Source organism: Carlito syrichta, unplaced genomic scaffold (assembly GCF_000164805.1).
Source record: "Carlito syrichta isolate Samal-C Ts95f unplaced genomic scaffold, Tarsius_syrichta-2.0.1 Scaffold130732, whole genome shotgun sequence".
Taxonomy (NCBI): domain Eukaryota; kingdom Metazoa; phylum Chordata; class Mammalia; order Primates; family Tarsiidae; genus Carlito; species Carlito syrichta.
The window spans coordinates 191,090-205,385 of NW_007074828.1; the positions used below are offsets into that span (position 1 = coordinate 191,090).

The window sequence follows — 14,296 nt, forward strand, 5'->3', positions numbered from 1 at the left end:
GTTTGGGCTGGGCCACATTCCTGAGAGCCCAGCATGTACTTTGGACGGGGCTGCATTCTTTTGGGCCGGCTTTAGCTACAGTTAGTGTAAGGTCTCTTTTCTACCTATTATAGAAATTGAATTTATTCTATTCATAGAAGGTATTGTAGAATAGGTCATGCTACGAATCATGTTAGTTCAAACATAATCAATCATAATATTTTTAGGTTTAATAAGAATATAGTTAACTTTAGAAATGTCATTGTCTCCACTCTCTACTATCGAAGTTTTTGCCTTGGTACATTTACAATTTACATTTAGGTTTTAGAAGCTTCGCTGCTGCTAATCAAATTTATATATTAGAATTAAGAATTGGAAAACTTTCATAGAAATTAGGATAGATATATAAGACTTTGGTATAGCCATTTTGTTAAGAGATTGTAGTCTATTGTTCCAAAAGGTGGCCCACCGTGGACCTTGGACTGGGCCACATCCTGTAGGGCCCAGTGTGATCTTTGGACTGGGCCACATTCTTTAGGAAATTGGCTTAAGCTATAATTAAGAGCTTCCGTAGCATTGTATAAGTGGTAGAGTTTAATTTAGTCGTCATGGGTATTGAGTGAGCTTTAGAAGTTATTGATTATCAGAACATCATTAGACTAGTAAGGATTGTTACACTGCTTTTGAAGAACATTAACTAGCAAAGGGAACAATGAGACAATCTTGGGGTTTGTTCCTCCTCACACCTAAGCATCTGGTGGGTAGGGGATGCCCCCCCGCACCTGGCTTTGTGTTCACGTGAAAGACTTGTGAGACTGCCTGTCTAAAATTTGGGGATAAATACCTGCTGTAACTTTCAATAAATGGCTTCTGCTCATTTCACTGAACAGTTGTCCACTTTCTTTCTTTCTCTTTCTTCCTTTTTATATCTATCCTTCCATCTTTCTTTCTTTTAATATCTATCCCTACAGATTCGCCGACGCCACCACATCTTCCAAGGGACTCCCCAAAACTTGCAGGGGCTGGTCCCCCGCACAGGTGTGCATAATTCTTCCTCATAAATTTTCTAGGCTGGGCGCAGTGGCTCACACCTATAATCCCAGAATTTTGGGAGACTGAGGTGGGAGGATCACTTGAGTCCAGGAGTTTGAGACCAGCCCAGACACCATAGCAAGGCTTCATCTCTACAAAAATAAAAAATAAAATAAAATTAGCGAGTCATGGTGAGATGCACCTGTGGTCCCAGCTGCTTGGGAGGCTGAGGTGGGAGGATCACCTTAGCCCAGAAAGTTGAGGTTGTGGTGAGCCATGATTGTGCCACTGCACTCCAGCCTGGGCAACAGAGTGAGACCCTGACTAAATAAATAAATAAATATTCTCTGAATAATGGGTGGTGGTTTTAAGCAGCACGGTCTTATTTTCACGATACAATTCCCCTCCCGCCCCATGTTCACGTTTCTGAACATAGACTGCCTTTCATGATGGATGTGTTGCTTTCCCTGAGAAGCTTTTATGAAGTTGATCGTGTACCCTACAGCCTGTGGGGCTTGGGATTTTAGAAACTCTGGTGTTTTTAAGGTGCAGCCTCTCTGTTTGGGGCTAATCTTGGTCTCACGGGTGGCTTGTTGTCATCGGGTAGGTTTGGGGTGTGGTATTATTCCGATGTGCTGAACGCACCCCTTCAGTAGGACTCACAGCGTTCAGGGACCCCAGCCTTCTGTCCCCCGTGTGTATGTGGGGGTGGGTCATGCAGGGATGGAGAGGGACACCCTTGCTCCTCTGCTATCTGCAGTCCCTTCTGACCTGGGATAAGACCTGATGGGAGGAAGGGGAGCCCTACAGCAGGAAGAGGGGTACTCACCCCCGGACTCCCTGGGACCACTGTAAGTGCAGCAGGTGACTGGCCACCTGATGGCCAAGAAGGGGCCAGGGGAGCCCTATAGTCACTGGGTAGGGGCAGCCCTGCACACCTGACTGGGAGCCTGCCAGTCTTCAAGAGGGGAGCTGTGAGTGACAGGAGGACCTGGCTAGGGAGACCCCGCCTCTGTCTTGTTCTCAGCAGTTTCTCTTCCTTCCCAGGCTTCCCCTGGCTTGCCCTACTCCAACCATGTAGGCTTCCTGCTGCTTTTTCTTCTGCCTCAGGGATTTTGCCCAAGTTGCTCCCCTGCCTGGGCTACTCACCTCCTTCCCCACTCACAGGTCACTTTCTCAGAGAGACCTCCCAGCCCTCCAGTGTACAACAGCGCCTCCCCAAGGCATGCTCCCATCCTACTTTATTGCTTTTGGTAGCACTCATCAGCTGCTTCACCTGTTTCCTTGTTTGCAGTCTGTTTCCCAGCATGCAGGCCCAGGGGCACTAAAGCTGGATTTTGCTCTTGCTTTGTCTCCAGGGATTGGCACAGAGTAGAAGCTAGTGGATGTGAGTGAAGGAAGGAAAAAGTGAGGAGAAAGGAGCAGGGCATGGGAGAAGGAACAGCCGCTTCACCTCTGGTGTCCACTATGTCATCTTGGGTTTCCTAACCATTGTTAGCAGCTAAATTCCTTTCTTAACAAAATCTTACACAGAGAGCAGGTAGACGGTTGTATTGGTCTAAAGATATTTTAAATTCAAATCATAGCATTTATTTATTTAAAAGGGAATCACCACTGGGCGCAGTGGCTCATGCCTGTCATTCCAGCTCTTTGGAAGATGGAGACAGGAGACTCCCTTGAGCCCAGGAATTTGAGGCCAGCCTGGGCAACATAGGGAAATCTTGTCTCTACAAAAAAATTTTTTAAAAAATTAGCTGAGTGTGGTGGTGCCTGTAAGTCCCAACTACTCGGGAGGCTGAGCTGGGAGGATCGCTTGAGCCCAGGAGGTTGAGGTTTCGGTGAGCTGTGGTTGTGCCACTACACTCCAGCCTGAGGGAAAGAGTGACAACCCAACTCAAAAAAAAAAAAAAAAAAAAAGGTGAATTATCCATGAGCAAGGCAGCCTAGGACGTAAGAACTTGGACTTCAGATCAATGGATGACTGTTATGGACCCAGAACAGCTCCTCACCCACTTCCTTTCCTTTTTGTTTTGGTTACACAGTTCAGAGAAAATCTCGTGTGTGAAAATCAAGACTAGTAACTAAAACAAACAAACATACAAACAAATAAAAAAACTCTATTTAATTAAACAAAAAAAAAGAAAGAAAAAGGAAACTTCATTTCCTAGGTTTGTAGAAAACTGCATGAACCTTATACCAAAATCAACTCAAACATCCTGAAATTTAGTACATAATACATCTGATTTTGCCTGGATGTACACTTTCCAGTTCAAATCTCGTATTAAAAGGTCAGTCAGAGGGGCGCAGTAGCTCATGCCTGTAATCCTAGCACTTTGGGAGTCCTGGATGCAAGGATCGCTTGAGTCCAGGAGTCGGAGGTTGAAGTGAGCCATGATTGTGCCACTGCACTCCAACCTAGGCGCCAGAGTGAAACACCGACTCACACACACAAAAAAGGTTAAGATCGGGCTGCAGATCCTCTGGAGCTCCAGGTGGGATAGCCAGGTAGAACAGAGGATGTCCACTTGCGTGAATTTCAGATAAAGAGCGAATCGTTTGTAAATCTAAGAGTGCCGTTAAACATGCATTTCAGGTAAGGGACAGACCTAGCCCAAAAACCCGACTCATGTTTACCTGCAATACCTGGCGTCACATTTGCGAAATCTGGGGCCCTAGCTCAGCCCTTCGGGAGCAGACCCGCGGGGGGCGAGCGGGCGCGCGGCGGGGCGGGGCGCGGGCGGCGCGGCGCGGCTGTACCGCGCGGGCGAGGACGCCGTGTGGGTGCTGGACAGCGGCAGCGTGCGCGGGGCCACGGCCAACAGCTCGGCCGCGTGGCTCGTGCAGTTCTATTCGTCGTGGTGCGGTCACTGCATCGGCTACGCGCCCACCTGGCGAGCCCTGGCCGGGGACGTGCGAGGTGAGGCGCGCCCCCGCGCGGGGACCCCCGACCCCCGGGCCGCGGCTTTCCGAGGTCCCCGGAGGCGGGTGCTCCGCGGGTCCCGCCGCCCCTCCCGGACCCCTTACCTTTCCTTACCCCAGACCCAGCTACTGCCGACAGACTCCCCACCCAGGCCAACCCGGCTTTCCAGGCAGAGGGGTTTAAACCAGTTGCTCCCTCACGTGCCCCCCAGGCAACCCCCGTCAGATCCTCGCGGGTTGGGCTCTCCCGAGTCGCAGTGGAAGAACCCTTCTCCCTCAGCCCTCACGCCACAGTTGGGTACAGGGAAGCCATCCCAGCTCTCAGAACACCCATGTTTTGAGCCCCCAGGAGCCTCATTAACCTGCCACGCCTCCTACGCCGTCTCTTTCCCGACACACGCACAACCCATCCCCAGGAGTTCCACGCCGGCCCCATCTTCCGAGGATCCCACACCCATAGCCACTCCTTTCCCTTTGAGTCTTCCTCCTCATCCTCTTCCTGGCTTGGATAGCTGGCCGTATGGTGCATGCTCAAAGTGGGCCCACAATGTAGCCATCCAAGCACTCTTGAGACGCCTCTGTAAAAACAAAAAGTGATCTGCAGCGCGTTCTATCGGTAGGTTCCTTGTTCGCAGATGCGCAGCTTTTGGGAAGACTGCCCTTCACCAAAGTACTGGTAATGTTCCCACACTTTATTGTTTAGTGCTTTCGTAGAGCTGTCCATTAGTAATCAGTCATTAAGTGACTGAGTGGCAGAGCTGCCGTAAGTGGGGCGTTTGCAGTGTCCCTTCCTTCAGATGGTATTTAAATCTCTGAAGTAGCAGCTCCTCCCCAGCAAGAGTGAGGTTTGGCGGGGCTCTTGCTACTGTTGCTAACCTCTAATTACATGTTTCAGTGGGCAAGAGCGGTTACAAATTGCTACTCTTTATTCCTGCACCTTTGTTTTTGTGCTTTAAAAACAAAACCCCGCTGTGTTTTTCTTATTTCCAAACAGATTTATAAAGAAACTTTTTTTTTTACCAGTCTCAATAGGGCTTTTGTATGTAATTGTGAAAGATTGTTTTTAAAACGCAGTTTTCTCTTATGTGAGTATGTTGGAGGCTTTTGATTCTTATGGGTTCCTTCTCTCTGATCTGATATTTCCTTAAGTCCCTGGTGTTTTCTGCTAGTCATAACGAAGGTCAGAAACGAGAGTAAATGGACAGAAAACTCTTTAGTGGAATTTTTTGGGTAAGATTTTGCTTTTAGGAAAAACAAGTAATTTAAGAACTTTGAGTTCTTGTCTGTTTGTTATTCAGTAACAGAATCATGGATATGTCCATTAAAATGCAAGTAGCAGCTGGGCTTGGTGGCTCAGCCTGTAATCCCGCACTTTGGGAGGCTGAGGTGAGTGGACCAGCCTGGGCAACTTGGCGAGACCCCATCTCTACAATAAATCAAAAATTAGCCAGGCATGGTAGCACGCACCTGTAGTTCCAGCTACTTGGAAGGCTGAGGCGGAAGAATTGCTGGAGCCCAGCAAGTCGAGGCTGCGGTGGCCAGGAGCGGCCACTGCCTTCCAGTCTGGGCAACAGAGTGAGACTCCAACTCAAAAAAAAAAAGAAAAGAAAAGACCAAAAAAATGCAAGTAACCCTGGCAAAACTTGCCACCTTTTTGTGCATTTTTAAAAGTTTAATATCTGCAGTATGAAAATTACATACCAGATTCAAATACTGCAAACAACAGTACTCTGTACTTGAAGCAGCATGCATGGAGCCTTGAAAATTGTCCCTGGAACTCGGAAGGAAGTTTACTTCTCAAAGAGAAATGATAAAGGCCATACCCAATGGTGTGATTAACTTAACTAAATAAGGTTATTTAAAAGGGCTGGCTGTGTTCCCAGTCGTGGCAGGAAGAACAGGCCCGAGACTCGATGTGGGATATGGCTGGAAATGAAAGTCCTGGCATGAGCCAGCAGGGGCAAGAGTATGTGAGGCCAGAAGGAGGGTACAGGGGCCTTGGGCAGAGTGTCCTGCACAGGAAGAGTGTCCCAAGAGCCAAACTGCCAGTGAGACCAGCGGAGGTGGGGTGGAAAGGGATGCAGCGACCTTGGCACCAAGGAGTGTCCCATTTGGGGTCCCCAGAGTTCATTCTAAGGCTGTGGTTCTCAAAGCTGGGTCACCTGGAGATTTGTTGGAAATGCACATCCCAAGGCTGGGTGTGGTGACTCTTGCCTGTGATCCCAGCACTCTGGGAGGCTGAGTAGGAGGATTCCTTGAACCCAGGAGCTCGAGATCAGCCTGGGCAACATATGAGATCCTGTTGCTACAAAGAAAAGAAAAGAAGTGCCCATTTGAGTCAGCCCCAGTCAGGCCTGCTGGGTTAGAAACTTGAGTGGGGCCCTGTGTCCTGTGAATTGGAGGATCCCTGCTCTGAGGACACTAACCCTGAAGTACACCTACAAGGAGGGATACATGCACGGAAAGCATGCATGTGAACTCCCCCATGATGTTATACATGAGAACCTCAGCATCTGGGAATTCTTCAGTAAGGGAGTCCACGAATTCTGGCCCTTTGCCTCCTGTGAGATCAACCACGGGACCCTTTTTGTGACTGATTTCTGCAGACTCCCCATGGAATATGGGAAAGAAACACCCTGGTCTTGAAGGTCAGGCTGCCCCCTGCTGGGCTCTGCCTCCTTGCTGTCTTCCCTGTGTGAGTTGTCCTGTGGGCTGTCCTGCTGGGGGGAGAGTGCCAGTCACCCGTGGCACTGCAGGGGCTGTCTGCTGGCAGTCATCATTCCCATTGTCACCATTTGGTTCTGATTAGTCACCTGTGAACTGGATCATCCTGCCAACCCCCTTGGGGCATGCAGACATTGGATTTGGGCCCCCTCAGGGACCTCTTCCTGTCCCTTCTCCAAAAGTGTCCAGCCAACTTCCCCCCTGCCACCACTTCACAGTCTACACCTGCATGGCTTCTAGAGAGGTTGGTTCCACAGCTTCCCACCTGGAAGGAGCAGGAAGAGCTTGGCCACAGTGTGTGGGGGATGGGGCTTCTCCTCAGTGCCCCAAGGCTTGCCACCCACAGGAAAGGGCATCTTTGTTTTTCTAAAATATTTGAATTGAACTTTCTTTAGCTCTTCCTGAGCTTCTTCAAGTTTTAGAAAATAAATTTTTCCTTATAAGAAGGTGGCTGAACAAACACAAGGTCTACTGTAGTGCAGTCAAATGTCATCCAGTGTTGATGTAGGTTTGTTTGGCTTAGGCCTGTTACTTCTAAGTACTTTGCAAGACAAACCCTGCTGTGTTCCTGAAACCCGTTTGGCTTTAGTGATTGAAGTTGAGCACCTGTGGCCAACCGCTGCCCTTTGATGTGTCCGACCATCGAAATCTCTCCCCTGTCTCTGCAGAGACTGAGTGGACAGAGAGAGTGTGCCTGCAGATGGAGCTCATGTCCCAGTGGGCTGTCTGTGGCCTGGTGTCTCTTCCCTCATGTCTCCTCCCCTCCATCTCAATGGGAGGCAGAACAGATTTTCTGCCATCGGCCCTGGAATTCACCCCTCGGGAGAGGAACTAGGACCTGGCAGGGCAGAGTGCTTATAGAATTGTCCTGCAGGGGGCTGTCAGTGCTCTTATGTTGCAGGTGATGATAACCTAAGGCCAAGTGAGATCAGTCACTTGCAGCAACACAGCTGAGTCTCAGACTGGGGCCTGAGTCTGGGCCTGGGTGGCTCTGTAGCCCATTCAGCTCACTTTCTGTCTCTGTGGAGGAGTGTGGGAGCTGGGCCTTCCTGTGGGGCTCCCTGTCCCACTTGATCTGGTTTCTTTTTTTGAGTTGGAGTCTCACTCTGTCGCCCAGACTGGAGTGCAGTGGCCGCTCCTGGCCACCGCAGCCTGGACCTGCTGGGCTCCGGCGATCCTTCCGCCTCAGCCTTCCGAATAGCTGGAATTACAGGTGCGAGCTACCACGCCCGGCTGATTTTTTTATTTATTGTAGAGATGAGTTCTCACTGCCCAGGCGGGTCTCGAGCCTGCGGGCTCAGGCAATCCACTCACCTCAGCCTCCCAAAGGCGGGGGATTACAGGCTGAGCCACCAAGCCCGGCTTGATCTGGTTTCTTGGCCACCTGTCTGGGCTGACACTTCCAGGCATGCATTAGAACTCAGTGCTCTCTACAGGCCCACTGTCTGTTCACAAGGGGAACAAATGGAAAGGGCTGGAGGGAGGAGCAGGAGTGGGCGTCAGGGGTGTGGCAGAGCTGAGAACCAGGAAGGCTGCCTGGCACTCACCAGACTCAGGAGGAGACAGAGCAGCAGAAGAAGGTCAGGCAGGGGACTCTTCTCCTGTGGGTCCAGAAGCATCCTACCACAGCCCCACTGTCACGGCATGTGGTTGTTGCAGAGAAAAGATGATGTCTCGTGCCAGTTGGGAACTCTGGGGTGGCCCTCCCTATGCAGCTGCGGTTATGGCATCTGAGGCTCTGGATACATCCAGACTGCCCATGCGCTGTTGAAGTTAAAAGAGGTATGGTTGCTGAGAGCAGCCTTACCGACCTCATCCAGGGAGCTGTCACCATGGTGTGAAATTGGCATCATGAATGGTAGCCCAGGTCAGAAGCACAGCCTGGCTGAACTGACCAAAGGCCAGATGGGGCTCAGTCACCCCCTTCCTGACTCCGAGTTGTGACACTCCAGCATTTAACTAAGGGTCATCACTGATGCTGCCATGTGCCCTTCAGCACCCTTCAAGCTTGAGGCCTGAGCAGAGTTTTGGTTTCATAGAACTGGGCTATGTGCCGGGCATGAGGAAACCATGACGACCCGCCCTCTGCTGCAGTGAGGCTGAGATGGGCACCTGGGCTTCTCGAGTCAGCCACTGGCCATTTTCAGATGATTTATGTCAGACTCTGCTGGTTGCTCCTGGGTTTAATTTGGAGGTGTTTTACTCCATACTTATGGCTTGAACTTGGAACTTATCTAAGAAGACGTTTGCTCAGCTGGGAGGGGGCTACTTCCAGAATGTTCTGGGGTCTGGAAGGTGGGATTGGGTCCAACATTGCTCATGGGAAGGGGGAGGAAGACAGGCCACGATAGAGCTCTAAGCCTCAACATGGCTCTCTAACTGTTCATTTAAACCTTGGCAGTTAATTAATCTTTACTGTAATCATTTTCTAGAGCTAATTGATACTTGATCATAAATTGGACTTGATAGACTTTTGTATTAGTCTTGTCAAGTATTGGTAAAAGTTGTAATCTTGTCAGTTCAGTAATAGAGTTATTTGACAAGTAAATTTGAAATGATCTAGAGAAGTTTAATTATTTCTCAAATATTTTTAGCCGGTGGCCCTGAAATAGCCAGGCTCCTGGGCAGAAGTAAGATGTGGACACATGGTCTGATTCCTACTTTCCTCTGGAGGCCCTGATGGTACTGTTCTGGGAGAGGCAGCCCCTGCCTCCCAGCTAGCGCTGACCCCAGTGTGTAGCAGGGTGGGCCCTTGAAAGCAGGTGATTAGCACTTAGGTGTAGAGGTCTCTCTCTTTGTGTGGTCAGACCCAGCCAAGTGGGAACATCTGGAGCAGGGGAGGGTGCAGCCGGGTGAGGCAGACACCCTGAAGCTCACCCTCTCACATGTGGGGCATTTGATTTGACAGAATGGCCTGTCATGTCTTTTGTGTCACTGTGAATACATCCATCTGCCGGGTCTTGTGGGGACGGCTGGCGCCTGTTAGCTGCTCAGGGTGGCCTGTGTAACTGAAATTCCCCCTCATCTGCTCCAGCCTTCCTGATGTAGGCGGCTGGCATTCTTTCAAAGACAAAGGCCTTGGAAGGTGCCAGCATGCCACTTCTCCAGGACCTGTGTCTGGGAATGCATTTGGTCAGAAATGCAGTTTTGCAGGTGACCTGTTGATTAATGGGACTTGTAAGGAGCCAGGGAAGGTGCACTCTGCCTCCTCGTACTGGTGGAGCCAGACTTGCCTCTCGCCGTATTGATTCATGCATTGTATGAACACGCGCTTGGTGCCCTCCCTGCCTCAGGCTCCATGGGAGGCTCAGAGGCTTGGATGAATCGCAGTGAACATAGGAGGTCCCTGTCCAGGGAGCCTATACTCAGGGAGGAGCAGACATAAGCAGAAAAGCAAATACAATGAGTAGTCAGCTATCAGTTATGGGTCCTTGGAAAGTCAACGCACTGATAGGAAGAAGCTGACTTGGCCTCAGGGCAGTGGAGGGGCTCAGGTGGTGTCTGAGGCTGGGAGGGGAGGAGCAGCCCGTGAAGGCCCCAGGCAAGGACAGCAAGTGGAAAGGCCCAAGACAGCAGGACTGCCATGGCCAGGTAATTTTTTTTTTTACTTTTTGGCGATGGGAGTCTTGGTCTGTCACCCAGGCTGGCTTTATACTTTTGAGTTCAAGGGACCCTCCTGCCTCAGCTTCCTGGGAAGCTGGAGCTATGGGCGCGTGCCACCATTCTGGCTAAAAGGGCTTTGGAAGGCCTCTGTGGCTCAAGGTGGCAAATGGGAGGTTCCCAAGGCTCCAGCAGGGCTTGTGGGCCACAGCTGTAAGCAGGAAGACCTGGTTTATGTGACATGTCTCTGGCTGCTCTTTGAGGAATGGAGGGCCAAAAACCAGAGGCAGGAAGGGTTGGAGGCAGTGGGGGAGGGTAGCACACTCTAGAGAGCTGCACATGTGGTAAGAGCTGCGCATGTGACAGCCTGGGTGACAGACCAAGACCCCCATCTCCAAGGGTTTGGATTGGTGGGGAGAAGGAGTAGCGCGGTGATCTTGTCTTTCCAGGGTGAACTGGGGGATTTTGGAGTCGACCTCCAGTCTGAGGTCCCTCAGTGAATGGGGGAAGACTGTGCCTTCCAGATGGAATCACGATTTTAGGTTGTATAGAGAGTGTTGACAACATCTTGTCTCCTAGGAGTGTGAGAGGATGCAGGGAAGTGGACGCTCACCCGAGGTGTGGAGCAGCTTGGCAGTGCTCCTAGCTGGACACCCATCCCAGCCAGTCTGTTCTGTCAAATAAAATGCCAATGTCAGATTGTTCTCATGTGCCTTGCCCCAGCCAGCCAAGCCCCCTTCTGTCTAGTTAAGGCAATATCATATTAGTTAAAACTTGAAAATGTGACAAAAAAGTTGGTCTCATGTCTTCGCAACATCATATTAGGGCGTTATTTCCCAGCACCCCCAAGGGCTGATCATCTGGGGATGCCTGCAAGTCTGACCTGCCCTTTACTGTTGATTCTGGGTCTAGACTTAGGGTCCATGTGAGTTCACAGACCTTTCTTGGTGGAGGACTAACAGCTTCTGTCCAGGAGAAAAGAGAGTCATAGGGATGGCTTTCCTGCCTGAGGACACGACCCTGCTCTGTCTCCTTGCTCCGCTGCCCCTGTGGGCCAGACAGCGCCGTCCCCAGGGCTTCTCCATCTGGCCTCAGTGTCTGACTGGTGTCATCCGCACTCAGTGAAGAGCATCGTGGACACATGCTCGTTCTTTATTTGTATGAGAATTGTGCTTTTAGCTTTTCAAAAATTATACTTTGACTCTGGCATTGGATAGACTCATAATATGGAATTTTCACACTGGTAAATGTAACCAGTATTTTATTTATCAGAGATGGCAGAGTAGAGGTATATCCTGGGTAAGTTTTCTGTCATGCCCTGTGACCTTGTCACCAGCAGGTAGACTTGTTTCCCACTATCTTGAGGAAAGCATCTGATTGATTAAGAAGGGGAAACCAAGGGATTTTTGTTCTTTTTAAACCAGATATTGCACCCTTATTTCGAAGGGTAGGTGCCACCTGCGGATACCTAGTGGGGTTAAAGGAGAAGAAATCAAAGTTGTAAGTAGAGTTTGCACCGTTCCCACCTTCCCCATGTGGTGACATCTGCAACCCAAACTGTGAATTTCCCCAGGGGCTGGTGTACCCTCCTTTTCTCCTAGGGCAGCCAGGCACTTGGAGAGCAGCCAGTCCCTCTCCTGGTGCCCGTGGAACAGATCTGGTGCTCAGGTGCAGAGGACGGGGGCCTTGGGGGGATGCCTGGGACAGCCGAGTGGTAGTATGAGTAGAGTCAGGGTGTGTGTGGCCAGGAGACATCGGAGATGACTTTCTGATGGGTCAGTCACCCCTACCTGCTGGTGACACAAGACATGAGGGAAGAGGTGACTTTGAAGTTACACGCATGATATTTACGACAGAAGTTGCTCTCAGCAGCCTGGTTCCTCCCACATCTCTGAGGCCAGAGAATGTTGTTGGATAAAACGTGAATGTTAGGAGATGACCCCAGGGTGGGTGCATAGCTGGTGAGGACTGTCCCTTTCTGCCTGCCAGAGTCCATGGCACTTGCACAAGACAGTATAATTAGCCTCTTCTTTCCTGCCCTAAGTCCTCCTGCTCTTCTCTTTCCTACTAATCAATGTCTTTTGTGACTTCTTTTTCCAGTCTAGAGCACTTTTATCTGCATTAGGAATCTTTCTAGGCAAATTTTCTTTCTCCTCCATGATTCTCTTAATGGCATCTGGCAACTCTTCTGCTGCCTCTTGGTTGGTCAGACCTCTTTCTAAAGTTGTCAACCCATTCTTTGTTGGCATTAAATTCTCCAGTTTCAGATCCTTCACTTCCTCTTGCTTTAAGTTATTGTATGGTGGCTTTGTTCTTTCTCAGATTGTACAACTATGCCTGTCAGTCTGTAGGTGTGCTTTTCCTGTAGCAGTCCTGCACTAGACCAAAGCTGCATTTAAATACAAGATCAAAAGGAGTATCACAAAAAGGACAAGGTTTTTGCCCCTACTGGCATGGCTTCAGCAACAGTTTCACAACGTTCCTCTTCTTTTCTTATAGCAGCCCTAACCCTGGATTCATGTGTCTTAAGATGGTGTAACTCCAGACCTCAGTCCCTGTACATATGAAGCATTTACATGTTTTCTCATCATGTCATGACTCTTCCCTGCCTCTTGGGACACTGCCAGCATAATTAGTGACACTTCATATGGGTCTCGTGGTACTCAAGGTTTACAGTATTGCACTAAACATAACAAACAGTACACAAAGGCCACAAGAGTTCGCTTTTTACTGTGAGGCAAGGTTTACTGAAGAGGCGAACTGCTCATATGGAGTTGGTGAGCGTCAAGGGTCACGCATCACACGGTGTTTTAACTGCATGCTCCCAACATTCGGTCTTAATGCCAGAGCAGCAGGAGGGGCATGAGATGACTGCAGTGGTCCAGTGGGTGCCTTGGGCAGCTTTGTGCAGTTGTCGTTGAATCAGCCTCCTCATGCTGGCTAGCGCTTCTCTTGGTTGCCTGTGGCACTGTACATGGTCTGCAAGTGTGTGCATGCACGCATTTTGATAAGTTTTAACTTTTTGTAATAGTTTTGTGTATATTTTATGGCAGTAAATGATAAGATAGACTAGCATCTATATATACTTATGCATTTGTGACATATGTAACTTTAAAAAAAATTTTTTTCCATGGTGAGAGAATTGCCTGAGCCCATGGGTTCAAGAGCAGCCTGGGCAACTTAGTGGGACCTCATCTCTACAATAAACCAAAAAAATTAGCCGGGCGTGGTAGCACATGCCTGTAGTTCTGGCTTCTTGGAAGGCTGAGGTGAAAGGATCACTGGAACCCAAGTGGTTGACGCTGGGGTGGCCATGAGCATGCCACTGCTCTCCAGCTGGGGCAAGATTCTGACTCAAAAAAAATTAAAAAAAAAAAAATTTTCTAGGGAGTTAATTGGCAAGTTTTTCAACTTGTTGCAAATCTCCAAAAAATTTTCAATATTTATCAGAAAAAAAATCCAGATATAAGTAGACCTGCACAGTTTAAACCCACGTTGGTCAAGGCGACCCTTTCTGGTATATAAAGGAGGTAGAAGGTGAGGAAGGATGCCCGCCTCCTACAGGAAGTCCTTACCGTCTTCCATAGGTTCTGGGGAACATGATATTTAGCAAAAGGACATTCTGGAATAACATGGTTTCCTTCTAACACTGACTGAAAAGAAAATTGGTTTTGTTATGCGTCGTTCCGCTTAGAGCTACAGTGTCCATGGACCTGTCAGTGACATTGGCAGGGACTTCCTGTGGTATTCCTTGCTTCCCCTCTGTGTGTTGGAAAGTCAAAGGGCAGGACAAGGTCAGAGCCAAGGTTGTCTGTGCCAGAGAGCCTGGCAGACAGGACACAAGGAGGAACAGTGTGCCAGGCTGAGGCTCAGCCCTCCCCTCTTCGCCTGAGAGCCTTGAAGCTCAGAGTTACCCTCTGCAAAATAAGAATGGGGACAAGCCGGGCTTGGTGGCTCAGCCTGTAATCCCACGCCTTTGGGTGACTGAGGTGAGTGGATTGCTTGAGCCCGCGGGTTCGAGACCCGCCTGGGCAGCGAGACC

At 49.7% G+C, this 14,296-nt stretch overlaps 1 protein-coding gene across 1 annotated transcript in view; it reads left to right on the forward strand.

The window, feature by feature from the left end:
• The window catches only part of QSOX2 (quiescin sulfhydryl oxidase 2), a 69,561-nt gene that overhangs the window by 29,535 nt on the left and 25,730 nt on the right, over positions 1-14,296 (forward strand). The window contains exon 13 of the mRNA XM_021708124.1: positions 3,740-3,928. Coding sequence (XP_021563799.1) covers positions 3,740-3,928 — 189 coding nt within the window. The remainder of the gene's footprint in view (positions 1-3,739; positions 3,929-14,296) is intronic.